This window comes from Perca fluviatilis, chromosome 13 (assembly GCF_010015445.1).
Source record: "Perca fluviatilis chromosome 13, GENO_Pfluv_1.0, whole genome shotgun sequence".
Taxonomy (NCBI): domain Eukaryota; kingdom Metazoa; phylum Chordata; class Actinopteri; order Perciformes; family Percidae; genus Perca; species Perca fluviatilis.
In genome coordinates this window covers 39,038,058-39,060,557 of record NC_053124.1, presented here as the reverse complement: position 1 = coordinate 39,060,557, position 22,500 = coordinate 39,038,058, and the positions used below count along the sequence as shown (strand labels likewise).

At 43.2% G+C, this 22,500-nt stretch overlaps 2 protein-coding genes across 2 annotated transcripts in view; one reads left to right on the top strand and one right to left on the bottom strand.

Annotated features, from left to right (window-relative positions):
- Positions 1 to 7,359, bottom strand: part of LOC120571016 (NACHT, LRR and PYD domains-containing protein 12-like) — a 68,590-nt gene extending 61,231 nt beyond the window's left edge. Inside the window, exons 1-4 of the mRNA XM_039819699.1 lie at positions 7,327 to 7,359; positions 5,325 to 7,168; positions 5,064 to 5,237; positions 3,692 to 3,865 (exon numbers count right to left, since the gene is read on the bottom strand). Coding sequence (XP_039675633.1) covers positions 3,692 to 3,865; positions 5,064 to 5,237; positions 5,325 to 7,168; positions 7,327 to 7,329 — 2,195 coding nt within the window. The 5' untranslated portion in view covers positions 7,330 to 7,359. The remainder of the gene's footprint in view (positions 1 to 3,691; positions 3,866 to 5,063; positions 5,238 to 5,324; positions 7,169 to 7,326) is intronic.
- Positions 7,360 to 17,116: 9,757 nt separating this feature from the next.
- Positions 17,117 to 22,500, top strand: part of ints3 (integrator complex subunit 3) — a 34,722-nt gene continuing 29,338 nt past the window's right edge. The window contains 8 exon segments of the mRNA XM_039819698.1: positions 17,117 to 17,445; positions 19,038 to 19,104; positions 19,107 to 19,120; positions 20,760 to 20,843; positions 21,157 to 21,270; positions 21,540 to 21,624; positions 21,710 to 21,776; positions 22,302 to 22,443. Coding sequence (XP_039675632.1) covers positions 17,362 to 17,445; positions 19,038 to 19,104; positions 19,107 to 19,120; positions 20,760 to 20,843; positions 21,157 to 21,270; positions 21,540 to 21,624; positions 21,710 to 21,776; positions 22,302 to 22,443 — 657 coding nt within the window. The 5' untranslated portion in view covers positions 17,117 to 17,361.

Genomic DNA, 22,500 nt, shown 5'->3' with positions numbered 1-22,500 from the left:
GGAAAGTGATGGCAGCCTCCTGGGTCTCTTTGGTCCTCCTGGTAAAGCAATTGGGTGCTGCACAGCTGAAAACCATACTTGCTGCCTATGGGTGACTATTGTAAACAGTACCCTAGTAAGACGGCGGACAGTTATGCCATAAGTTATGACGTCATGTCATATCTATTGTTCTATATCTATGGCCACGAGTGTGTTCAGCTGTTATATCTGCCAAAGTGGGCTACTTCATTTGTTCTATTCTTTCATTTCAGAGTACGATAAGAAATTGAACTGCATGAATTTCAATAAAAACCTGGAAAAATTGGGGTGTTCTAAAACTTTTGACCGATAGTGTGTATTAAATATATAATCTCATAGAAACACCTAATGTTTTTAACCAGAATCCTTTGTTTATAGCATTATATTAATAAAATATTTTTACTTTATATATGTATTATATAAAAATAAAACAAGTAGAGAGTACTCCATGAATTCCATCACAGTAACTTGATGCTTTTATTGTGAAAGACCACAAACACATCACAGTAACTTGATGCTTTTATTGTGAAAAGAGACAGAAATCAAAACTAAACATCCTCAACTCAACTGATCAGCAGTGAGAAACAGGAGGAGAGATAGTGTCTGTGTGTGTGTGTGTGTGTGTGTGTGTGTGTGTGTGTGTGTGTGTGTGTGTGTGTGTGTGTGTGTGTGTGTGTGTGTGTTTTGTGTGTCTGTGTGTCTGTGTGTCTGTGTATTCTGTGTATGTGTATCTATGTCTGTGTCTTTGTGTGTGTGTGTGTGTGTGTCTTCATGTGTGTCTGTGTGTGTGTCTATGTGTGTGTGTTTGTGTGTCTGTGTGTCTGTGTATTCTGTGTATGTGTATCTATGTCTGTGTCTTTGTGTGTGTGTGTGTGTGTGTGTGTGTGTGGGTGTGTCTGTGTGTGTATGTGTATGTGTGTGTGTGTGTGTGTGTGTGGGTGTGTCTGTGTGTGTACTTTGTGTATGTGTGTGTGTGTGTGTGTGTGTGTGTGTGTGTGTGTGTGTGTGCGCGGCGGTGTGTGTGTGTGTGTGTGTGTGTGTGTGTGGCTGGCTGTGTGTGTGTGTGTGTGCGTGTGTGTGTGTGTCTTCATGTGTGTCTGTGTGTGTGTCTATGTGTCTGTGTTTGTGTGTCTGTGTGTCTGTGTGTCTGTGTGTCTGTGTATTCTGTGTATGTGTATCTATGTCTGTGTCTTTGTGTGTGTGTGTGTGTGTGTGTGTGTGTGTGTGTGTGTGTGTGTGTGTGTGTGTGTGTGTGTGTGTGTCTGTGTGTGTGTGTGTGTGTGTGTGTGTGTGTGTGTGTGTGTGTGTGTCTGTGTCTCCTCCGTCCTACACAGGACACAGAGACACTGAGTCACCAGGATACCAGAACCTGAAACCAGGATAGAGAGTCTGAGTGAATGTGGTGTTGAAGGTGTGGAGGTGGATCAGTGAGTCAGAGGAGACTGTGTAGAAGGACAGAGAGCCAGCAGGACAGTCCACATACACTGCTACTCTACCAGAGACAGAGGAGGAGGAGATGGATGTTCTTCTCTTATTGTGCCAGACATAGTAACCACCATCAGAGCACCTCAGACTCCAGGACTGATCATTATATCCAAACACACAGTCATCACTGTCTCCTCTCCTCCTGATTCCTCTGTAACTCACTGATATATAAACATGTCCTCTCCTCTCAACCTCCCAGTAACAGCGACCAGTCAGACCATCTCTACACAGCAGCTGACAGTAGTCAAACCTCTCTGGATGATCAGGATATTGCTGATCCTCCCTCACACATGTCACCTTCCTGTTGTTGTCAGACAGTTTGAGTTTTCTGTTCACTGTGTTTGTGTCCAGTGTGAGTTCAAAGGAATCTGACGGAGAGGAGACACAACACAACTGCAGTTATTAACCAATCAGCACTCTGATGATGACATCAGAGGGTTAAATTAGTGATGTCACAGTTTGACGAATGAAATTAAAAACAGACTTACACTTCCTCAGACCTGGTGTCAACCATCTGACTCCAGCAGGCTCCACCCTGAAAGGAGGGGGAGGGGGAGGCATTACATCACTCTCACATGGGGGGGGGCATTACATCACTCACACACACACACAGCTTCACTCTGATCTAATGTAGGGCTGGAATTTACCCATTTATATTCATATTTGGGCTGTCAATCAATTAAGATATTTAATTTAGTTTAATTAGAGAGAGAGGGAGAGAGAGAGAGGGAGTGAGAGAGAGGGAGGGAGAGACAGAGGGAGAGAGAAGGAGAGAGAGCGAGAGAGAGGAACTGACATTTTAATCAGCTAGCTAACTACTCTGCCGAAATAGTAGATTAATGCTTCATCCACACACTCTTCTTACTGCGTAGAAAGCACATTGCTTTGTGCTAAGCTAGGCTAAACATGTCCTGGACCTTTCTCTGTCGAGATGAAACTGATGTCAACTTTTAGCTTTGTTGAGATTCACCCGTTTTGAGCAGCAGTTTCAAATTGTGAGTGTCAATGGGATTTTGAGCTTCTATGTATGTCCTAGTTACTATCCAAACTGTTGTTTTTCAACTATGACAAGGTAAAATCGGTTTTGCATTCTATCACCCCTTTAATGGACAGGACAGGTGAGAGAGAGGGGGAAGACATGCAGGATAACGTCACAGGTCGGAGTCGAACCATGGACCTCTGCGTCGAGGCATAAACCTCTAAATATATGTCTGAGTGCTCTACCCACTGAGCCAACCCGGCCAAAGCCTGAGGCCTTTTGACAACTCATGGTCCGTCTGGTTTTATTTTCTAAAAAAGCTTGTAAAACATCATGTTGAGCACAGTCAATCTATAAACATCAGTTTTTTCAGGACAAACTGGGCTATTAGAATATTTTGTTGCAGTGAGATCACTTAGACGTAAAACCAACATTGTGGGACCATAAAGACAAATAAATAAAAAAACAAAACAGAAATTGAATCTCACAGATATGTATTGATATCACACACACAGCAATAAAAGCTAAGCCAATATCCTGTCTAAAACACTTCTCATATATCTTGGGAGTCAAGCTGTGAAAAAATAAACATAACTTATACAGATGAAATTTGTAAATTTCCAGACACTTTTGCCCTCATGATATTCACTTATGCCAATACTCAAAATAATAATGTCAATATCACACAAACAGCAATGCTACACAAGCATTTGTGTTGTCTAAAACTGTTGTCCTATATATTTAGGGTCATCCAGTGCAAAATGATGATGTCATTCTTCTCTGTAGAACAGTAATAGACAATCTTTGGTCACATCTTACTATTCTGACTTCGAGTGATCTCTCCTCACAATAAACAATCTTTGTTGTGTGATGGTTAAAAATTGGATGGTTAGCATCAGAACTAGCGGCAATCGGCGGCCAAAAATTCATAAATTATGGACATAAAGTGGATCAATCTTGGATGTCAGAGTTTGGATTTATTGCTCAAAGACCCCGAAAAAAAGCTTTTAGCTGAAAAAGACGGTAAGTCTCTAGCTCTTATTGCTGTAAAATTATTAAAAATATGAAACAGAGATGCCGTTTTGCGCTATTTTTTTGTCATATACGACAAGCTCGGGCAGATAGGGAGTTATCATTTTAGTTCCTGGAGATGTTCTCCTTTAAAACTTCCTACATAAATATCTCATTTTTGTTCATGAGTGTTTGTACCTGAGAGTGTCCAGTCTCCAGAGTGGATCCTTCAGTCCTGCTGACAGGAGTTTCACTCCTGAGTCTCCTGGATGATTATAGCTCAGGTCCAGCTCTCTCAGATGGGAGGGGTTGGAGCTCAGAGCTGAGACCAGAGAAGAACAGCCTTCCTCTGAGATCAGACAGCCTGACAGACTGCAAACACAGAGAAGAACACACAGGAACCCTGTCAACACGTGGAACCATATGTTTGTTTTATGTTTGTTTGTTGTCCAGGTACATTTTGGTCCAGATTTATAATAAACCTTTAAAATAATCTGTTCTATTTAATAATTTAACAACAAAAGTAAACAATGAAAAATCCTCATGGAAGGTAACTCTAAGTCTAGAAATTAATAATTATATAATTAATAACTACTGCCGAAGTTGATCAAAGCTACATGTTAGCTGTTTATCAACTAAAGTTAAAGTACTAAAGTTGAAATGGTCATCAGACCTGAGAGTCTCCAGTGTGCAGTGTTTCTCAATCGCAGCCATAGTTCATACTTTGTGATTTATGACATATTATAAATACGAACAATATGCATTGGAAACAAAGCATTTTTTGATGCGGCTAGGACCGAGGCGTTTGTGTCGAGGTTCTAAAGCATGACTGAAGTGAAAATATGACGTTAAATCTAACCCTCCCGTGTAATAAGGTGACAATACAAAAATTGTATCTAACTAAATAAAAGTTATAATCAAACTGCATTCATATTGTGGGGAAATTCGCTCTCAAAATAAAGAAAAGCAACAGAGACGATTTGCAGTTCCTCACTGTTAAATGTTATCTTAAGGTAAAGTTACTAACAGCTTATGTGATCCAAACAGCTGATGTGATCCAAATTATTCCATAACAGTTAACTCCAGAGTGTAAAACTTTCATCCAATGATTCACTTCTCATCCTCTTCCAACCATTCAACAAAACTAAGTCCTCCATATAAAAACAAATTGATCCATTGTATCAATGTTGTAGGCTAACGTTACTGTTTTTTGATTCAGTCCTGGAAGTTACAATGAGTAATATTTTATGTGATGCACTATGTGTGCTCAAATGGCTCTGGGTGTGTTTTCATGCTGATTTGAGTACGTTCTAAATGTCTAGTTGACCAATCAGATTGTCTGGTCGGATCTACTTGTTGTATAAACAGGAATAACCAAAAGTCCAGTAATCAAAGTCACATGATATTAAAATATAAATGATTTCTGTATCTCAGCCACAGTTCATATTTCATTCTTTATGAAGTGATTCTAAATCAGAATAAAATACTTTGGAAACATTCACTGTTTTTTAAATGTTTCCTAATTATTTTTCAATACTTTGTTTTCAAAGATTATTGTTCTTGATCTGACCTGAGAGTCTCCAGTGTGCAGTGTGGACTCTTCAGTCCAACAGAGATCAGCTTCCCTCCTGAATCCTTCAGGTTGTTGTTACTCAGGTCCAGTTCTCTCAGACTAGAGGACTGGGAGCTGAGAACTGAGGACAGAGCTTCACAGCTTCTCTCTGACAGGTTACAGCCACTCAGTCTGGAGAGACGACAGAAAGGAAACAAGTTATTTATTTTTCTCTCTGAAAGATATCAGAGTAGTTTATTATTAATAAATCCCACTTACAGAGCTTTCTTGGAGGCTTTGACCACTGGCAGCAGCCTCAGAAGAGCCTTCTCTGAAGCACAGTATTTCTTCAGGTCAAACACATCCAGATCTTTTTCTGATGACAGTAAGATGAAGACCAGAGCTGACCACTGAGCAGGAGACAGTTTATCTGTGGAGAGACTTCCTGAACTCAGGGCCTGTTGGATCTCCTCCACTAGAGAATGATCATTCAGTTCATTCAGACAGTGGAACAGATTGATGCTTCTCTCTGCAGACAGATTCTCACTGATCTTCTTCTTGATGTACTGGACTGTTTCCTGATTGGTCTGTGAGCTACTTCCTGTCTGTGTCATCAGGCCTCGTAGGAGATTCTGATTGGTCTGCAGTGAAAGACCCAGGAGGAAGCGGAGGAACAAGTCCAGGTGTCCATTTGGACTCTGTAAGGCCTCGTCCACAGCACTCTGGTAGAACTGTGTTGATGGTGTTTGTTTTCTCTGGTGGAGATGTTTTAAATTTTCTCTGAAGACTTTAGGCAGCCATGATGAGGTTTCTTTTCCTGACAGCAGGTTGACTCCAGAGTTGGTGAATGTCAGATGGACATGAAGAGCAGCCAGAAACTCCTGAACACTCAGATGGACGAAGCTGAACACCTTGTCCTGGTTCTGGTGCATTCCTCTCTCCTCTTTAAAGATCTGTGTGAACACTCCTGAGTACACCGAGGCTGCTGTGATATCAATGCCACACTCTGTCAGGTCTGATTCATAGAAGATCAGGTTGCCTTTCTGCAGCTGCTCAAAAGCCAGTTTTCCCAGAGACTCCATCATCTTCCTGGTCTCTGGACTCCAGTGTGGCTCTGCCTCAGCTCCTCCATCATACTTGATGTTCTTCACTTTGGACTGAACCACCAGAAAGTGGATGTACATCTCAGTCAGGGTCTTGGGCAGCTCTCTTCGATGTCTGGACTTCAACATGTCCTCCAGAACTGTAGCAGTGATCCAGCAGAAGACTGGGATGTGGCACATGATGTAGAGGCTTTGTGATGTCTTGATGTGGGAGATGATTCTGTTGGCCTGCTCCTCATCTCTGAATCTCTTCCTGAAGTACTCCTCCTTCTGAGGGTCAGTGAACCCTCTGATCTCTGTCACCATGTCAACACACTCAGTAGGGATCTGATTGGCTGCTGCGGGTCGTGTGGTTATCCAGAGGCAAGCAGAGGGAAGCAGATTCCCTTTGATGAGGTTTGTCAGCAGCACACCCACTGAGGTGGACTTCGTAACATCAGTCAGGATCTCAGTGTTGAGGAAGTCCAGAGGAAGTCGACACTCATCCAGACCGTCAAAGATGAAGACAACCGGGAACTCTTCAAACCTGCAGATTCCTGATTCTTTGGTATCACTAAAGAAGTAGTAATCAACAAGTTCCACCAAGCTGTACTTTCTCTCTTTGAGCACATTCAGCTCTCTGAAGGTGAATGGAAATGTGAACTGGATGTCCTGGTTGGCTTTGTCTTCAGCCCAGTCCAGAGTGAACTTCTGTGTTAAGACTGTTTTCCCGATGCCAGCCACTCCCTTTGTCATCACTGTTCTGATTGGTTCATCTCTTCCAGGTGGGGCTTTAAAGATGTCTTCTTGTCTGATTGTTGTTTCTGGTCTGTCTGGTTTCCTGGATGCTGTTTCAATCTGTCTGACCTCATGTTCCTCATTGACTTCTGCAGTCCCTCCCTCTATGATGTAGATCTCTGTGAACATCTGATTCAGATCGGTTGGGTTTCCTGCTTTAGCGATCCCCTCAAACATACACTGGAACTTCTTGTTTAGGTGAGATTTGAGTTTACGCTTACAAACTCCTGCTGGACTTCCTTCCTGAATGAAAAATTATAATAATGACACAATCAAACTGAAATCATGGAAGCACACATCAGATTCTTGTTGGACAGCCTGACAACGCACTGGTCTGAAAAGTGCAGCATGGAGATGATTGTGAACAGAATAGATGTAAAAGTAGTTGTACATGTACAGACCATAAATATAGAGTCCTGGTGTGTTTGATGCTGCTGGGCAGACTGACCACTGGGAAGGTCTGAGCTCTCCTGGTCCACTCTGTGGAGGAATCCGGAATAATTAGCTCAGATCATGTCTGTCCACACAGAGACAAACATAAGGTAAAGGTTGTGTGACTTAAAGTGTTGATTACAACATCAGACGTTTACATTAAAGTCTTGGTGGTACTGCTGACCCCACTGTGAATCAACATAAATAACTAAGAAGTAAAGAAGGGCTACAACATGGTTGACCTAAAGGACTCCTGAAGCAGCAGACTGGTATCATGATACCACAAGGTCTGCAGCTTCTGTGGTCATGGAAGTAAACATTTGTAGGTAGAAGAGCCTCAAAACAATTTTGGCAAACCATCAGGAGGGGGAAGCAGAGCTTAAATGGCCTGTTTGTAGTCCCTTTTTTTGCTTACCCTTATTGACTTCTGATCTGACATCCAACTGGCAAACCCACATCCAACATTTGGGAAGAATTTTGCATTTTGACCAATTTGGGTCAGGAGACTTGGGGGTGAAATCTGGTCATGAACCCACTCACTGAAACTTGGCCTTAAGTGTCCAGTCTGAAATGGCAGAAGTCTTCTCATGGCAAATAGTGTCCTGACCCAGATGACACAAACACTTACCAAGGGTCACTGGTTCTCCAGGGGGAATGTGCAGATGAAGTTACCCTGGAAGGGGCACTCTGAGGCTCTGTATCCCAACCATCCCCCTGGTATTCCCAGTTGGAGAAGAACATTTGGGAAGAATTTTGCCAGTCATGATTTTTAGCCTACCCTATGGCTATGGGATATTTTAAATGCTTTTAATGGGGCTAAAACACCAGATAATATTGGACCAAACTGGGTCCAATATTAAATTGAGATCTACAGTTTAAGACTGGTCTTACTGGACAGCTTTCAGATGTGAGAATATAAATATATATTAAGAAGATAAAAGCTGAAACAAGAATCAGCAATATTATAATATTAATGGCTTACCTCTTTTCAGCAGAGGGTTGCTCTCCTTTAAATTCAATGAGGCGACCATATGACCAGTCGCTCTTAAAGGACACACAGCTGGGTTCAGGTTTAGCACAGTCTGGTCTTTGATGGATCATGTTACACAGAGAGTAAGACCAACAGGGATGGAAATTCACTTTTTAGTATTCAGACCCAAAAACTGCTGGAGATACAGGCAGCAACTAAAACAAGATTAACACAAAGACGTTCATTAAACAATACAAAAAACTGGGTTAAAAAGCTAAAACACCAGAGAATATATTGGACCAATATTTACCTAAAGTCAAGAGTTGAAGACTGGTTTAACTGGACAACTTTCAGATGTGAAAATATAAATATATGTTAAGAAGAAAGATGCTGAAAATAAACTCCAAAAACTTCTTTGGATACATACAAGTTGAACCATGAATCAGTAATATAATAATATGAACAGCTTACCTCTTTTCAGAAGAGGGTTCCTCTCCTTTAAAGTCAATGAAGCCTTGATGTGACTGGTCGCTCTTAAAGGACACACAGCTGGGTTCAGGTTCAGGAACAGGATCAGGATCAGGATCAGGATCAGGATCAGGATCAGGATCAGGTTCAGGATCAGGATCAGGATCAGGATCAGGTTCTGGTCTCTGCTGGGTCCTGAGAGAATTATTGAGGGTCACATGTTCAGGTAAAGTCTCCCTGTATAAAATATATATTAATAATAATATGTATTTTGGATTAAATATTAACAATTAAATGCCAATAATGCTTTACTTTCTGTCCAAAACTCAATAAAAATATCTTGTGAAATTAGAAATATATATATATTTCAAAATGTTGTCTAACCACAGAGATATTTTGACTGACACAGGAAATTATTTTGCAAAAATATTCTCATTTAAGTCATTAACTACAATAATATCTTTCCATAAACATATATGTACTGTATATGTATACCGGTGGCAACCAGGTGACAGCAGGACCATAGATATCCCAGAGTGCACCTGGAGGACAGGCTACAGTGGGCTGGAAACACAGAGACCCTCTACAAGAAGACCACCCACCCAATGAGACAACACTACTTCTAGTTTACTGGAGGATTCAGAACAACTCACCCTCTTCTATTCGTCATTTCAAGTAGCCTCTCTCTTTTATTTCTCCCCTCCTCCATGTTAGTTGGCCTCTCCATGTCAGGCTGGCTTCTTGTTTATTTTTTAAAGTAAAGTAGTGGTGTCTCCATTCTCCATTCTCTTCATGGACACAGCTGGGTTCAGGTTCAGGTCCAGCAGGGTCTGGGTCCTGTTAGAAAGAGAGGAACACCACTTTTTAATCTCCAGAAACAGAAGCTGCTGAAGAAACTTGAATAAAGTCTGAAGCTCTTCACTGAATGATGTTTGCTCTCTGCTCATCCTGCTCCGTCATTCATTCTCTTTCTGGGAGAACAGGAACACTGGAAAGACTCCAGGGGCCTCATTTATAAAACTCTGTGTAGAAAAAAGGTCAGAATTTTCGTACGCAAAAACAATATTCTGATTTATAACACCTTGCTGCACACATCGGTGCGTTACCTTATGCGGTTCTGCACGAGCCTCAAGCTCCTCCCGAGGTTGTCCCATATTTGTCCTAATAAGGTCCATGTTAATCAATCACGAAACGGAAAAATGGGGAAAAAACCTGATTCAGTGATTGTGAGATCGATGTGCTCCTAACAGAGGTAGAACATCCAAACTAAATCCTGTTTGGAAGCCTTAACCCTTGTGTGGTGTTCATATTGTTGTTACACAAACTTAATAATGTAATGTAACAGATTTAGCTCAATTACCAATGATACATACATCACTTATGGTTAGGGTTGGGCATCGAGAACCGATTCCTACTTGGAATCGTTTAAAAAATTACGATTCCATCGTTCTTTATTGGAATCGTTTGGAGGATTTGGTTTCAAATCTGATCACGGGTTCCAAATTTAACATGCGCAAGTTATGGTTTCTGTAGCGACCAGGCACTTGTTGTGTTGCAGCCATGGAACACAGTAAGCGGTGCTCTAGTCGGGCTTTATTTTACATTGAAAAAGCCCCGTCAAACTGCAACCCACCTTTGAATCAAAATAAAACTTTCCTCTTATTTGTGAAATAAGCATGTGACCCATTTCAACTCCAACACTCAAATAATCGGAATCGAGAATCGATGAGAACCGGAATCGAAAGGAAGAATCGGAATTAAAATCAGAATCGTTAATATCCAAACAATGCCCAACCCTATTTATGGTTCATATTTGCCATTTACCCCTGTGAGATCACATTTATGATCATATGATCATTCAAATATTAAAAAGGTAAAAATTAGTAAAAAATAGAAACAAGATTTTGGATCATTATTGGTGCAAAACAGTAGCCTGGATGCCAGACGAACTTAGCCCCGCCCACAAAATTCGAGGTCGGGAAGTTCGGTCTGGAGTCGCTCCTTTGAGAAGCAATTATTGCCTGAACAGGATCTGTTCAGACCAATCAGATTGTCGGACAGATGATCAACAGTAACCGAATCAATCACGTCACCAAAGAACGCTTGGGTTGAATTTGTTGAGATGTGTAGATTCCACCATCGCGTCTGTTACAGAAGATATCGACAGTGCATTCATTTTAAAATCCTCAGGAGCCTCAACAACTGCCCGAAAGTATGGTAGCGTTATATGGTGGAGCGAGATGGAGAGAGACTGAAGAGAGAGAGCGTTATATGGTGAAGAGAGATAGAGAGAGACTGAAGAGAGAGAGATAGAGAGAGACTGGAGAGAGAGAGCGTTATATGGTGGAGCGAGATAGAGAGAGACTGAAGAGAGAGAGCATTATATGGTGGAGAGACATAGAGAGAGACTGGAGAGAGAGAGCGTTATATGGTGGAGCGAGATAGAGAGAGACTGAAGAGAGAGAGAGAGAGAGTTATATGGTGGAGAGAGATAGAGAGAGACTGGAGAGAGAGAGTTATATGGTGGAGAGACATAGAGAGAGACTGGAGAGAGAGAGAGTTATATGGTGGAGAGACATAGAGAGAGACTGGAGAGAGAGAGAGTTATATGGTGGAGCGAGATAGAGAGAGACTGAAGAGAGAGAGAGCGTTATATGGTGGAGAGAGATAGAGAGAGACTGAAGAGAGGGAGCATTATATGGTGAAGAGAGATAGAGAGAGACTGAAGAGAGAGAGAGTTATATGGTGGAGAGAGATAGAGAGAGACTGGAGAGAGAGAGCGTTATATGGTGGAGAGACATAGAGAGAGACTGAAAAGAGGGAGCATTATATGGTGAAGAGAGATAGAGAGAGACTGAAGAGAGGGAGCATTATATGGTGAAGAGAGAGAGATAGAGACTGAAGAAAGGAGTTATATGGTGGAGAGACATAAGAGAGAACTGGGTGTGAGAGGAGGGGGGGGGGGGGGGGGTTGTTGGGGGGGGGTGGAGGGGAGGGGAGTGGTTGGGGGAGAGAGAGAGGAGGGGGGGGAGAGTGAGGTTGTGTGAGGTAGAGGGGGAGGGGGGTGGGTTGTGGTTATGGGGGAGGAGGGGAGGGGGGGAGGGGGTTTTGGTGGAGGGTTAGAGGGAGGAGGGGTTTTTGTGGGGGGGGGTGGAGGGGGGAGAGGAGAGGAGGTTTTGGTGGGGGGGGGGGTTGGGAAGGGGGGGAGGGGGGTGGTTGTTGTTGGGTGGTGGAAGAGAGGGAGGAGAGAGGAGGGGGTGTTGTATGGGGGAGATAAAAAAAAGGAAGAGAAAAAAGAGGCAGCGGTAAACAAAGATAGAAAAAGGCGAATCAGAGAAATAAAATGTGTTTGTACCGATTCATCTCTAGAAATGCAACTGTAGCGAGCATGTCACTATCACTAACGTTATCCACATTTATATTTACAAGAAACAAATGATATATCCAGCTTCAAAAGGAAGGTCTAAAAGTCGGAAGTTAGAACAAATGCATTGTGCAAAGAGTGGTTGCTATGGAGAGCGATACACAGTGTTGAGTTCCGAGCTGACGTTGAGTTCCGTTGCTCTGATTGGTTGTAGGTCTATCCAATGAATGCAGAGGCATTTTTTTTCCTGGTTCGGTTGGAACACGCCCCATAATCACAGCCCAATGGAGCGGTTTCAGACTCATATTCTGACTAGAATCTGAGTAGGACCACGTCAGGCTAGCAAAACAGGTGAAAGTGCTCGAAATGTAACAATTTGGTAACTTTGTGTGGGAATAGCAGGTGCATAAAGACAACATTCCCACACACAGACACCTACAATCAGACACGACCAGATAAAGACGCACAGACACACACTCAGACACACATAGACACACACACATATACACATCAAACAAACAATGCATTTCACGGGGAGAGGCAGCGGAGGAAAAGCTCATTTCCTCCGCTGCCCGGTGTGGGAGGATCCCCTCCTCTCCCCGTTGCTGGCAGCTCTGGGTCGGTTTAGCCAGAACGGGATAGTTGGGTTCAGGAAAACAAAAACTGGGTTAGGTTCTGAGAACGGGCATACCATCAGAGTTCACTAAAACACAGTTTACAAAACCGCAGGAGCATTACGCACGATCACACGTGTGGTCAAAAGGTTGCAGAAAACTGGGAACATTTTTCAGTGTGTATTCATTCTTCCTGTGTCCCGTGAATGCAACACGAGCGACTTTCCATTCGTCTATAGAAGTAAAAATGTCAATATCTGCAACAAAATGATGGTAACACACACATGCACACACTCACACACACACACACACACATTCTTACCGCCTTTAGAAAAGAGTGCAAACACTTTCATTATGTTTAACTTTCTCTGAAACTAAACACAGCATGGCGGCAGATCTTTGTTTTAATTAATCACAAGTCCAGTTGAGTTGGTTTCTCTGCAGCTTTCTGCTCTTAAAGTAAACTAACCACAGCTGGAGTTCACCAGTCAAACGTTACAGACATTATATATATACACATTACAGACATTAGAGTTAAATTACCTTCAGCTGGAGCTTCACACGGAGAGGACAAACTGCGTCACAAACTGTGTAAATTTAAAATAAACTTTGAACAGGAAATAAGAGGAACCGCCCAGAGAGGCTCAGCATTACCACATCTAGTAACACACAGACTGACAGTTAACATGTAATAACACATGTAATAACACATGTAATAGAGCTGTTTTTACATCTAAAGTTGGTTTTAGTTATAACAGAGGATGGTGTGTTGAGAGGACACTCAGACATTAGGTTTATTGATGAAGTATTACAAAATAAAGACATAAAATGTAATTTAAGAAGTGGGGTGAGTGTGTGAGATAAGAACATAGAGATGAAACTAATAACAGCTGTAAACATGTTTTAAAGGGGTGATAGAATGCAAAACTGATTTTACCCTGTCATAGTTGAATAACAACAGTTACAGTCTGTACACAACTGACCTGAGTTCAGGTAGAACATTTACATACTACACAACTGACCTGAGATCAGGTAGTACATTTACACAGGCTACACAACTGACCTGAGATCAGGTAGTACATTTACATAGGCTACACAACTGACCTGAGTTCAGGTAGTACATTTACATACTACACAACTGACCTGAGATCAGGTAGAACATTTACATAGACTACACAACTGACCTGAGTTCAGGTAGTACATTTACATACTACACAACTGACCTGAGTTCAGGTAGTACATTTACATACTACACAACTGACCTGAGATCAGGTAGAACATTTACATAGACTACACAACTGACCTGAGATCAGGTAGTACATTTACATACTACACAACTGACCTGAGATCAGGTAGAACATTTACATAGACTACACAACTGACCTGAGATCAGGTAGTACATTTACATACTACACAACTGACCTGAGATCAGGTAGGACATTTACATAGGCTACACAACTGACCTGAGATCAGCTAGAACATTTACATACTACACAACTGACCTGAGATCAGGTAGAACATTTACATACTACACAACTGACCTGAGATCAGGTAGAACATTTACATAGGCTACCGACGGAGATCAGGTAGAACATTTACATAGAATACCTGACCTGAGATCAGTAGACATTTACATAGGCTACACAACTGACCTGACATCAGGTAGTACATTTACATAGGCTACACAACTGACCTGAGATCAGGTAGGTACATTTACATACTACACAAACTGACTGAGATCAGGTAGGACATTTACATAGGCTACACAACTGACCGACATCAGGTAGAACATTTACATAGGCTACACAACTGACCTGAGATCAGGTAGAACATTTACATACTACACAACTGACCTGACATCAGGTAGAACATTTACATAGGCTACACAACTGACCTGACATCAGGTAGAACATTTACATAGGCTACACAACTGACCTGAGATCAGGTAGGACATTTACATAGGCTACACAACTGACCTGAGATCAGGTAGTACATTTACATAGAATACACAACTGACCTGAGATCAGGTAGTACATTTACATACTACACAACCACAAGGATCCAGGTTGGACATTTACATAGGCTACACAACTGACCTGACATCAGGTAGAACATTTACATAGGCTACACAACTGACCTGAGATCAGGTAGAACATTTACAAAGGCTACACCACGGCCTGACATCAGGTAGTACATTTACATAGGCTACACAACTGACCTAATCGGTAGGAACACTTACATAGGCTACACAACTGACCTGAGATCAGGTATGAACATTTTACATAGGCTACACAACTGACCTGAGATCAGGTAGTACATTTACATAGGCTACACAACTGACCTGAATCAGGTAGTACATTTACATAGGCTACACAACTGACCTGGGATCAGGTAGTACATTTACATAGGCTACACACTGACCTGAGATCAGGTAGTACATTTTACATAGGCTACACAACTGACCTGAGATCAGGTAGAACATTTACATAGGCTACACAACTGACCTGAGATCAGGTAGTACATTTACATAGGCTCACACAACTGACCTGAGATCAGGGTAGTACATTTACATAGGCTACACAACTGACCTGAGATCAGGTAGAACATTTACATAGGCTACACAACTGACCTGAGATCAGGTAGGTACATTTACATACTACACAACTGACCTAATGACCTGAGATCAGGTAGTACATTTACATAGGCTACACAACTGACCTGAGATAGGTAGTACATTTACATAGGCTACACAACTGACCTGAGATCAGCTAGAACATTTACATAGACTACACAACTGACCTGAGATCAGGTAGTACATTTACATAGGCTACACAACTGACCTGAGATCAGGTAGTACATTTACATAGGCTACACAACTGACCTGACATCAGGTAGAACATTTACATACTACACAACTGACCTGAGATCAGGTAGAACATTTACATACTACACAACTGACCTGAGATCAGGTAGTACATTTACATAGGCTACACAACTGACCTGAGATCAGGTAGTACATTTACATACTACACAACTGACCTGAGATCAGGTAGTACATTTACATAGGCTACACCACTGACCTGAGATCAGGTAGTACATTTACATACTACACAACTGACCTGAGATCAGGTAGTACATTTACATAGGCTACACAACTGACCTGAGATCAGGTAGTACATTTACATAGTGAATTTGTGATTTGTAGCTACACAGGTAGCTAGGATTGAAGGGACAGTCATAGCTAACGAAACCCCCACTGTTAACAAAAATTCATTAACTTGAAATCGGACACCGTTGTTAGCTTTATAAGACATTTAGGGAGATGTTGTATAAGTGGCGTGACGAAATTCAAACTGTAAATATACACAAATTATGCAGAAAATTAAGCTAACTATCCGTGATTTGTAGCTAGCTACACATAGCTAGGATTGAAGGGACATACATTTTCGTGAAACACCCCATATTTGAGCTTTATATAGTTGATTTCTCGCTTAAAAAAGTCTCAGAAGTGAATTTAATAACGAAATAGCCCGACAAACAATGTATAACTTTGCAGTGTCTGAAATATGAGACCTGCTGTCGAGTCTTCCATGTGTTTCTATGTAGTTTGCTCAACCAATCAGCACGCAGCTCATTCTGAATATTCATGAGCATACCATATTTGGAAGAAAAGCTTGTGTGTGTGTGTGTGTGTGTGTGTGTCTGTGTGTGTGTGTGTGTGTCTGTGTGTGTGTGTGTGTGTGTGTGTGTCTGTCTGTGTGTGTGTGTGTGTGTGTCTGTGTGTGTGTCTGTGTGTTTGTGTGTCTGTGTGTGTGTGTGTGTCTGTGTGTGTCTGTGTGTGTGTGTGTGTGTGTTTCTGTGTGTGTGTGTGTGTGTGTTTCTGTGTGTGTGTCTGTGTCTGTGTGTGTTTGTGTGTGTGTCTGTGTGTGTGTGTGTTTGTCTGTGTGTGTGTGTGTGTGTGTGTGTGTGTGTGTGTGTGTTTCCGTGTGTGTGTGTGTGTGCGTGTGTTTCTGTGTGTGTGTGTGTGTGTGTGTTTCTGTGTGTGTGTCTGTGTCTGTGTGTGTTTGTGTGTGTGTTTGTGTGTGTGTGTTTGTGTGTGTGTGTGTGTGTGTCTGTGTCTATGTGTGTGTGTGTGTGTGTGTGTAATGCTTCATTTGCATATTAAATATCTCTTTCTAAAGAGTAAAGGACTAATTATTATTCATAAACACGTCATAACTGTAGATGAGTTCAGTACAGCAGGCCGGTGGATTGGCTCCAGATCTCCTCTCCTCTCATTGGTCCATCCGGACGTCACTCAGAGGTGCCAGCGCGCTGATTGGCCAGAATCCGCCGCCCAGGCTCTGTGCGGATGTCCGTTACGTTTCTGTTCTCGGGCTGAGTGTCACACACACACAGAGCGGGACTGCGCTCCCAAATAAGTTTTAAACACACAGCTACCGAGCGAAGCGGCTCGCGCGGAGGCTCCGACACCGACACGAGCCCCCCAGTCTCCGGTACACCGGCAGAACCGGGTCTAACCCCCGTCGAACCGGGAGCTCCAGTGCTTAGCGGCTCCGCGGGGCCCGGCGAGGCGCGGCGGGAGCAGATGGACGCTGCACCGGCCAAGGCGAAGCCGCAGGGCCGGCTCCTGGTGTCCACCCAGCTGGACGCTAAGGACGAGCTAGAAGAGGTAGGCTGGCCCGGTTTATAACCCGGGATAAACTCGGTTAGAACGGGTTAATCCCGGCGGATATCAGCCGTTGGGGAGCACTTTTAAAAACAAGCAGTGGATACAAAGAGACGGGTTGTGGCTTAGAAGGGATACACGTACGGCCGGAAGGCTAAATCTAGGCTAATGTAATAAAATGTGTTTTAATATTTTGACCCGGGAAAAGCGGGAGGGTTTGAACCCGAACCACCGTCTTGGTCCTTAACGTCACGAGTGGTTTTGGTGTCTAAACTGTAGCTGTCGTCGCCGTAGCTGTATCCCTTCTAGAGACGGGATGGAGCGGCAGGCTAGTTAGCATGGCTAGCATGGTGGCTAGCATCGTTAGCATAGCACAGCCGGACGGTGCTCTGTGTAAACATGGTGTAGGTGGGTTGTACACACCGTGCGTGTGTGTGTTTGGGTGTGGGGGGGGGGGTAAACATATTAAAAAGACGTCACAGCGCAGACGTGAAGCCACACAGCTGGCGGAAGGTTAGCCTAGCATGCTAACTCTACGTAAACATGGATGAGAGCAAAGAAAGTGACACATACGCATGCGCAATGTTCGTGATTCACATGTCAGAAGAAGTAAGAGATGCAGCTTTGACACACACACATATATATATACACACACACACACACACACACAACAGCTGATCGTAAAAACAACAATAAAACGTGAGAAAAAGAAGCTGATCTGAGCTGTAATCAAGTATTCAGATCCTTTAGCGCAGTAAAAGTACCAATATGTACTGTTAAAATACGTTATTACAAGTACAAGTCCTGCATGGGTTGTTTTTTTCAACTTGGCCAAACTCCACCAGACTCCATGTAAATAATCAGGACTTTTATCATCGTAAAACACACTTCATTCAAAGTGGACAGAAACTAAATAAAACTACCAAAAGCCGTCTTGGTTCATCTTTCCACTGTTCCAACAATCACCACTCTGGTTTGGTTGAAATAAACCCTTAATTCACCCATTTACATGTGGAGATATGCTGGCTCTATACACGCTAAAAGTACTGATTATTTACATGGAGTCTGGTGGAGATATGCTGGCTCTATACACGCTAAAAGTCCTGATTATTTACATGGAGTCTGGTGGAGATATGCTGGCTCTATACACGCTAAAAGTCCTGATTATTTACATGGAGTCTGGTGGAGATATGCTGGCTCTATACACCCTAAAATCACTCATTATTTACATGGAGTCTGGTGGAGAATGTGTCTTACACACTAAAACTCCTGTTTTTTTTTATTGGGTTTTTGTGGGGATATGCTGGCTCTATACACACTAAAAGTCCTGATTATTTACATGGAGTCTGGTGGAGATATGCTGACTCTATACACGCTAAAAGTCCTGATTATTTACATGGAGTCTGGTGGATTGTTGTTCCATCAGACACAGACATGGAGACAGAGAGTCCAGGATGAACCTTTAATATGTCTGCTCTACATGTTTAACTCCTTTATAAACTGTTGGGTAGTTTCATCTACAGCAATGCATCATGGTCTATAGTGATACATATCTGTGTGTGTGTGTGTGTGTGTGTGTGTGTGTGTCTCTGCAGAGATTGGAGCGATGTGTAGGATTGGTCCAGTCGTTGACCAATGGGCTGTCAGAGAGAGAGGCCAACGACGGCTCACTGCCAACGTAAGAAACATGACCTCTTCTCCCGTCCTGTCCTGTGTGACCTAAATCTATATTATCCAATATGTATTTATAGGGCTGCAACTAACGATTATTCTCAGTCCATTAATCTGTCCATCATTCCAGTAGCTTTTGGGTCTATAACATGTCAGAAAACGGTGAAAAATATCGATCAATGTTCCCCAAAAAGCCCAAAATGATGTCCTCAAATGTCTTGTCCTGTCCACAACTCTGAGATCTTCAGTGTCCTGTCCCAGAGGAGAGACGAGACTAGGACAGCCTTTAGCTGGTCACTCACAAGCCTCATTTAAATGGAAACTATACGTCAGCTCAGACTGGAGAACACACCTGACTACAGGAGACACTAGCTCAGACTGCTGAACACACCTGACTACAGGAGACACTAGCTCAGACTGGAGGACACACCTGACTACAGGAGACACTAGCTCAGACTGCTGAACACAGCTGACTACAGGAGACACTAGCTCAGACTGCTGGACACACCTGACTACAGGAGACACTAGCTCAGACTGGAGAACACACCTGACTACAGGAGACACTAGCTCAGACTGCTGAACACACCTGACTACAGGAGACACTAGCTCAGACTGGAAGACACACCTGACTACAGGAGACACTAGCTCAGACTGCTGAACACACCTGACTACAGGAGACACTAGCTCAGACTGCTGGACACACCTGACTACAGGAGACACTAGCTCAGACTGGAGAACACACCTGACTACAGGAGACACTAGCTCAGACTGGAGGACACACCTGACTACAGGAGACACTAGCTCAGACTGGAGGACACACCTGACTACAGGAGACACTAGCTCAGACTGCTGAACACACCTGACTACAGGAGACACTAGCTCAGACTGGAGGACACACCTGACTACAGGAGACACTAGCTCAGACTGGAGGACACACCTGACTACAGGAGACACTAGCTCAGACTGGAGGACACACCTGACTACAGGAAACACTAGCTCAGACTGCTGAACACACCTGACTACAGGAGACACTAGCTCAGACTGCTGGACACACCTGACTACAGGAGACACTAGCTCAGACTGGAGGACACACCTGACTACAGGAAACACTAGCTCAGACTGCTGGACACACCTGACTACAGGAGACACTAGCTCAGACTGCTGGACACACCTGACTACAGGAGACACTAGCTCAGACTGGAGGACACACCTGACTACAGGAGACACTAGCTCAGACTGGAGGACACACCTGACTACAGGAGACACTAGCTCAGACTGCTGGACACACCTGACTACAGGAGACACTAGCTCAGACTGGAATGCAGCCATCAGTAATGGTTTAATACACCTGTGCTTTTCCTACTATGACATGTCAACATGTCATAGTAGGAAAAGGTCTATTTCAGTGAGTCAGCATGCACAATACTTGTCACCTGTCCTGTACCTGAGTACCTGTACCTGTCACCTGTCCTGTACCTGAGTACCTGTTTCCTGTCCTGTACCTGAGTACCTGTACCTGTTTCCTGTCCTGTACCTGAGTTCCTGAGTTCCTGAGTACCTGTACCTGTTTCCTGTCCTGTACCTGAGTACCTGAGTACCTGAGTACCTGAGTTCCTGAGTACCTGTACCTGTTTCCTGTCCTGCAGGTGTGTAAAGGTCCGGCCCAGCATGAGGAGGTGTGTCTGGGTCTGTTCTCTCTGGTCCTCACAGAGCCGGCCCAGGCCCAGAGGGTGAGTTACTGCCACACACATCCATATATATATATATATATATATATATATATATATATATATATATATATATATATATATATATATATATATTATTATTATTATTATTATTAATAATAATAATAATAATAATAATAATAATAATAATAATAATAATACAGTTTAGCAGCTCTTCAGAGTGATGAATGAATATATAGTGTGTGTTTATGTGTGTGTGTGTGTGTGTGTGTGTGTGTGTGTGTGTGTGTGTGTGTGTGTGTGTGTGTGTGTGTGTGTGTGTGTGTGTGTGTGTGTGTGTGTGTGTGTGTGACAGTGTTACAGAGACCTGACGCTGCTCAACAGAGATGGGATGAACGTGGTTCTGGTGAAGATCAACCAGATTCTGATGGAGAAGTTCCTCAAGCTGCAGGATGTCCCCAGAACACAGGTACACACATACAGAGACACACACACACACACACAGATATACACACACACACAGAGATACACACAGAGACACAGGTACACACACACACACAGAGAGACACACACACACCTCTTGAAAAAAAATTCTACTTGTCTGTGTGTGTGTGTGTGTGTGTGTGTGTGTGTGTGTGTGTGTGTGTGTGTGTGTGTGTGTGTGTGTGTGTGTGTGTGTGTGTGTGTGTGTTATCTCTGTGTGTGTGTGTGTGTGTGTGTGTGTGTGTGTGTGTGTAGCTGGTGTGGCTGGTCAGAGAGCTGGTGAAGAGCGGTGTGATCGGAGCTGATGGAGTCGTCATGACGCTGCTCAAACAGATCGCAGGTCAGTTTTTGATGAGTAATCCCAGCTGTGGGTCCACATGTTTTCGCCTTAAAGTAACGCTGTCGTTGTGTGTTTTTATATCCAGGCGGAGACATTTCCACCAAAAACCTCTGGTTGGCTGAGAGCGTCCTGGACATCCTGCTGGACCAAAAGTACGTTTCACTTCAAACATCTGTTTTAGAACATGTTTAGTCACACATTTGTTTCTAAAAGTACTTTTAGGGCTTTTATTGTGAAGGTGCAGAGTGTTTAAGGCTTTTATTGTGAAGGAGCTGAGTGTTAAGGGCTTTTATTGTGAAGGTGCAGAGTGTTTAGGGCTTTTATTGTGAAGGTGCATTTTCATTAGTTAAGGCGCGGATTAAGGTAGGTTTATGGTGAAGGAGCTGTGTGTTAAGAGCTTTTATTGTGAAGGAGCTGAGTGTTTAGGGCTTTTATTGTGAAGGTGCAGAGTGTTTAGGGCTTTTATTGTGAAGGTGCAGAGTGTTTAGGGCTTTTATTGTGAAGGTGCAGAGTGTTTAGGGCTTTCATTGTGAAGGAGCTGTGTGTTTAGGGCTTTTATTGTGAAGGCCCTGAGTGTTTAGGGCTCTTATTGTCAAGGCTCTGTGTTTGGGGCTTTTACTGTGTAGGCAGTGTTTAGGGCTTTTATTGTGAAGGCGCTGAGTGTTTCCTGTGTGCAGGGAGTGGGTCCTGAAGAGCGGGATGCTGATCGCCATGTCGGTCTACACCTACCTGCGCCTCATCGTGGACCACGGCGCTCCCAACCTGCTGATCCTGCGCCAGAAAGAGGTCGACTACTGCATCAGCATGCTGCGGGAGAAGGTGAGGTCATCAGCCGCGCAATGCATTCTGGGAGCGCCGCAGCCACTTTCCGTTCTC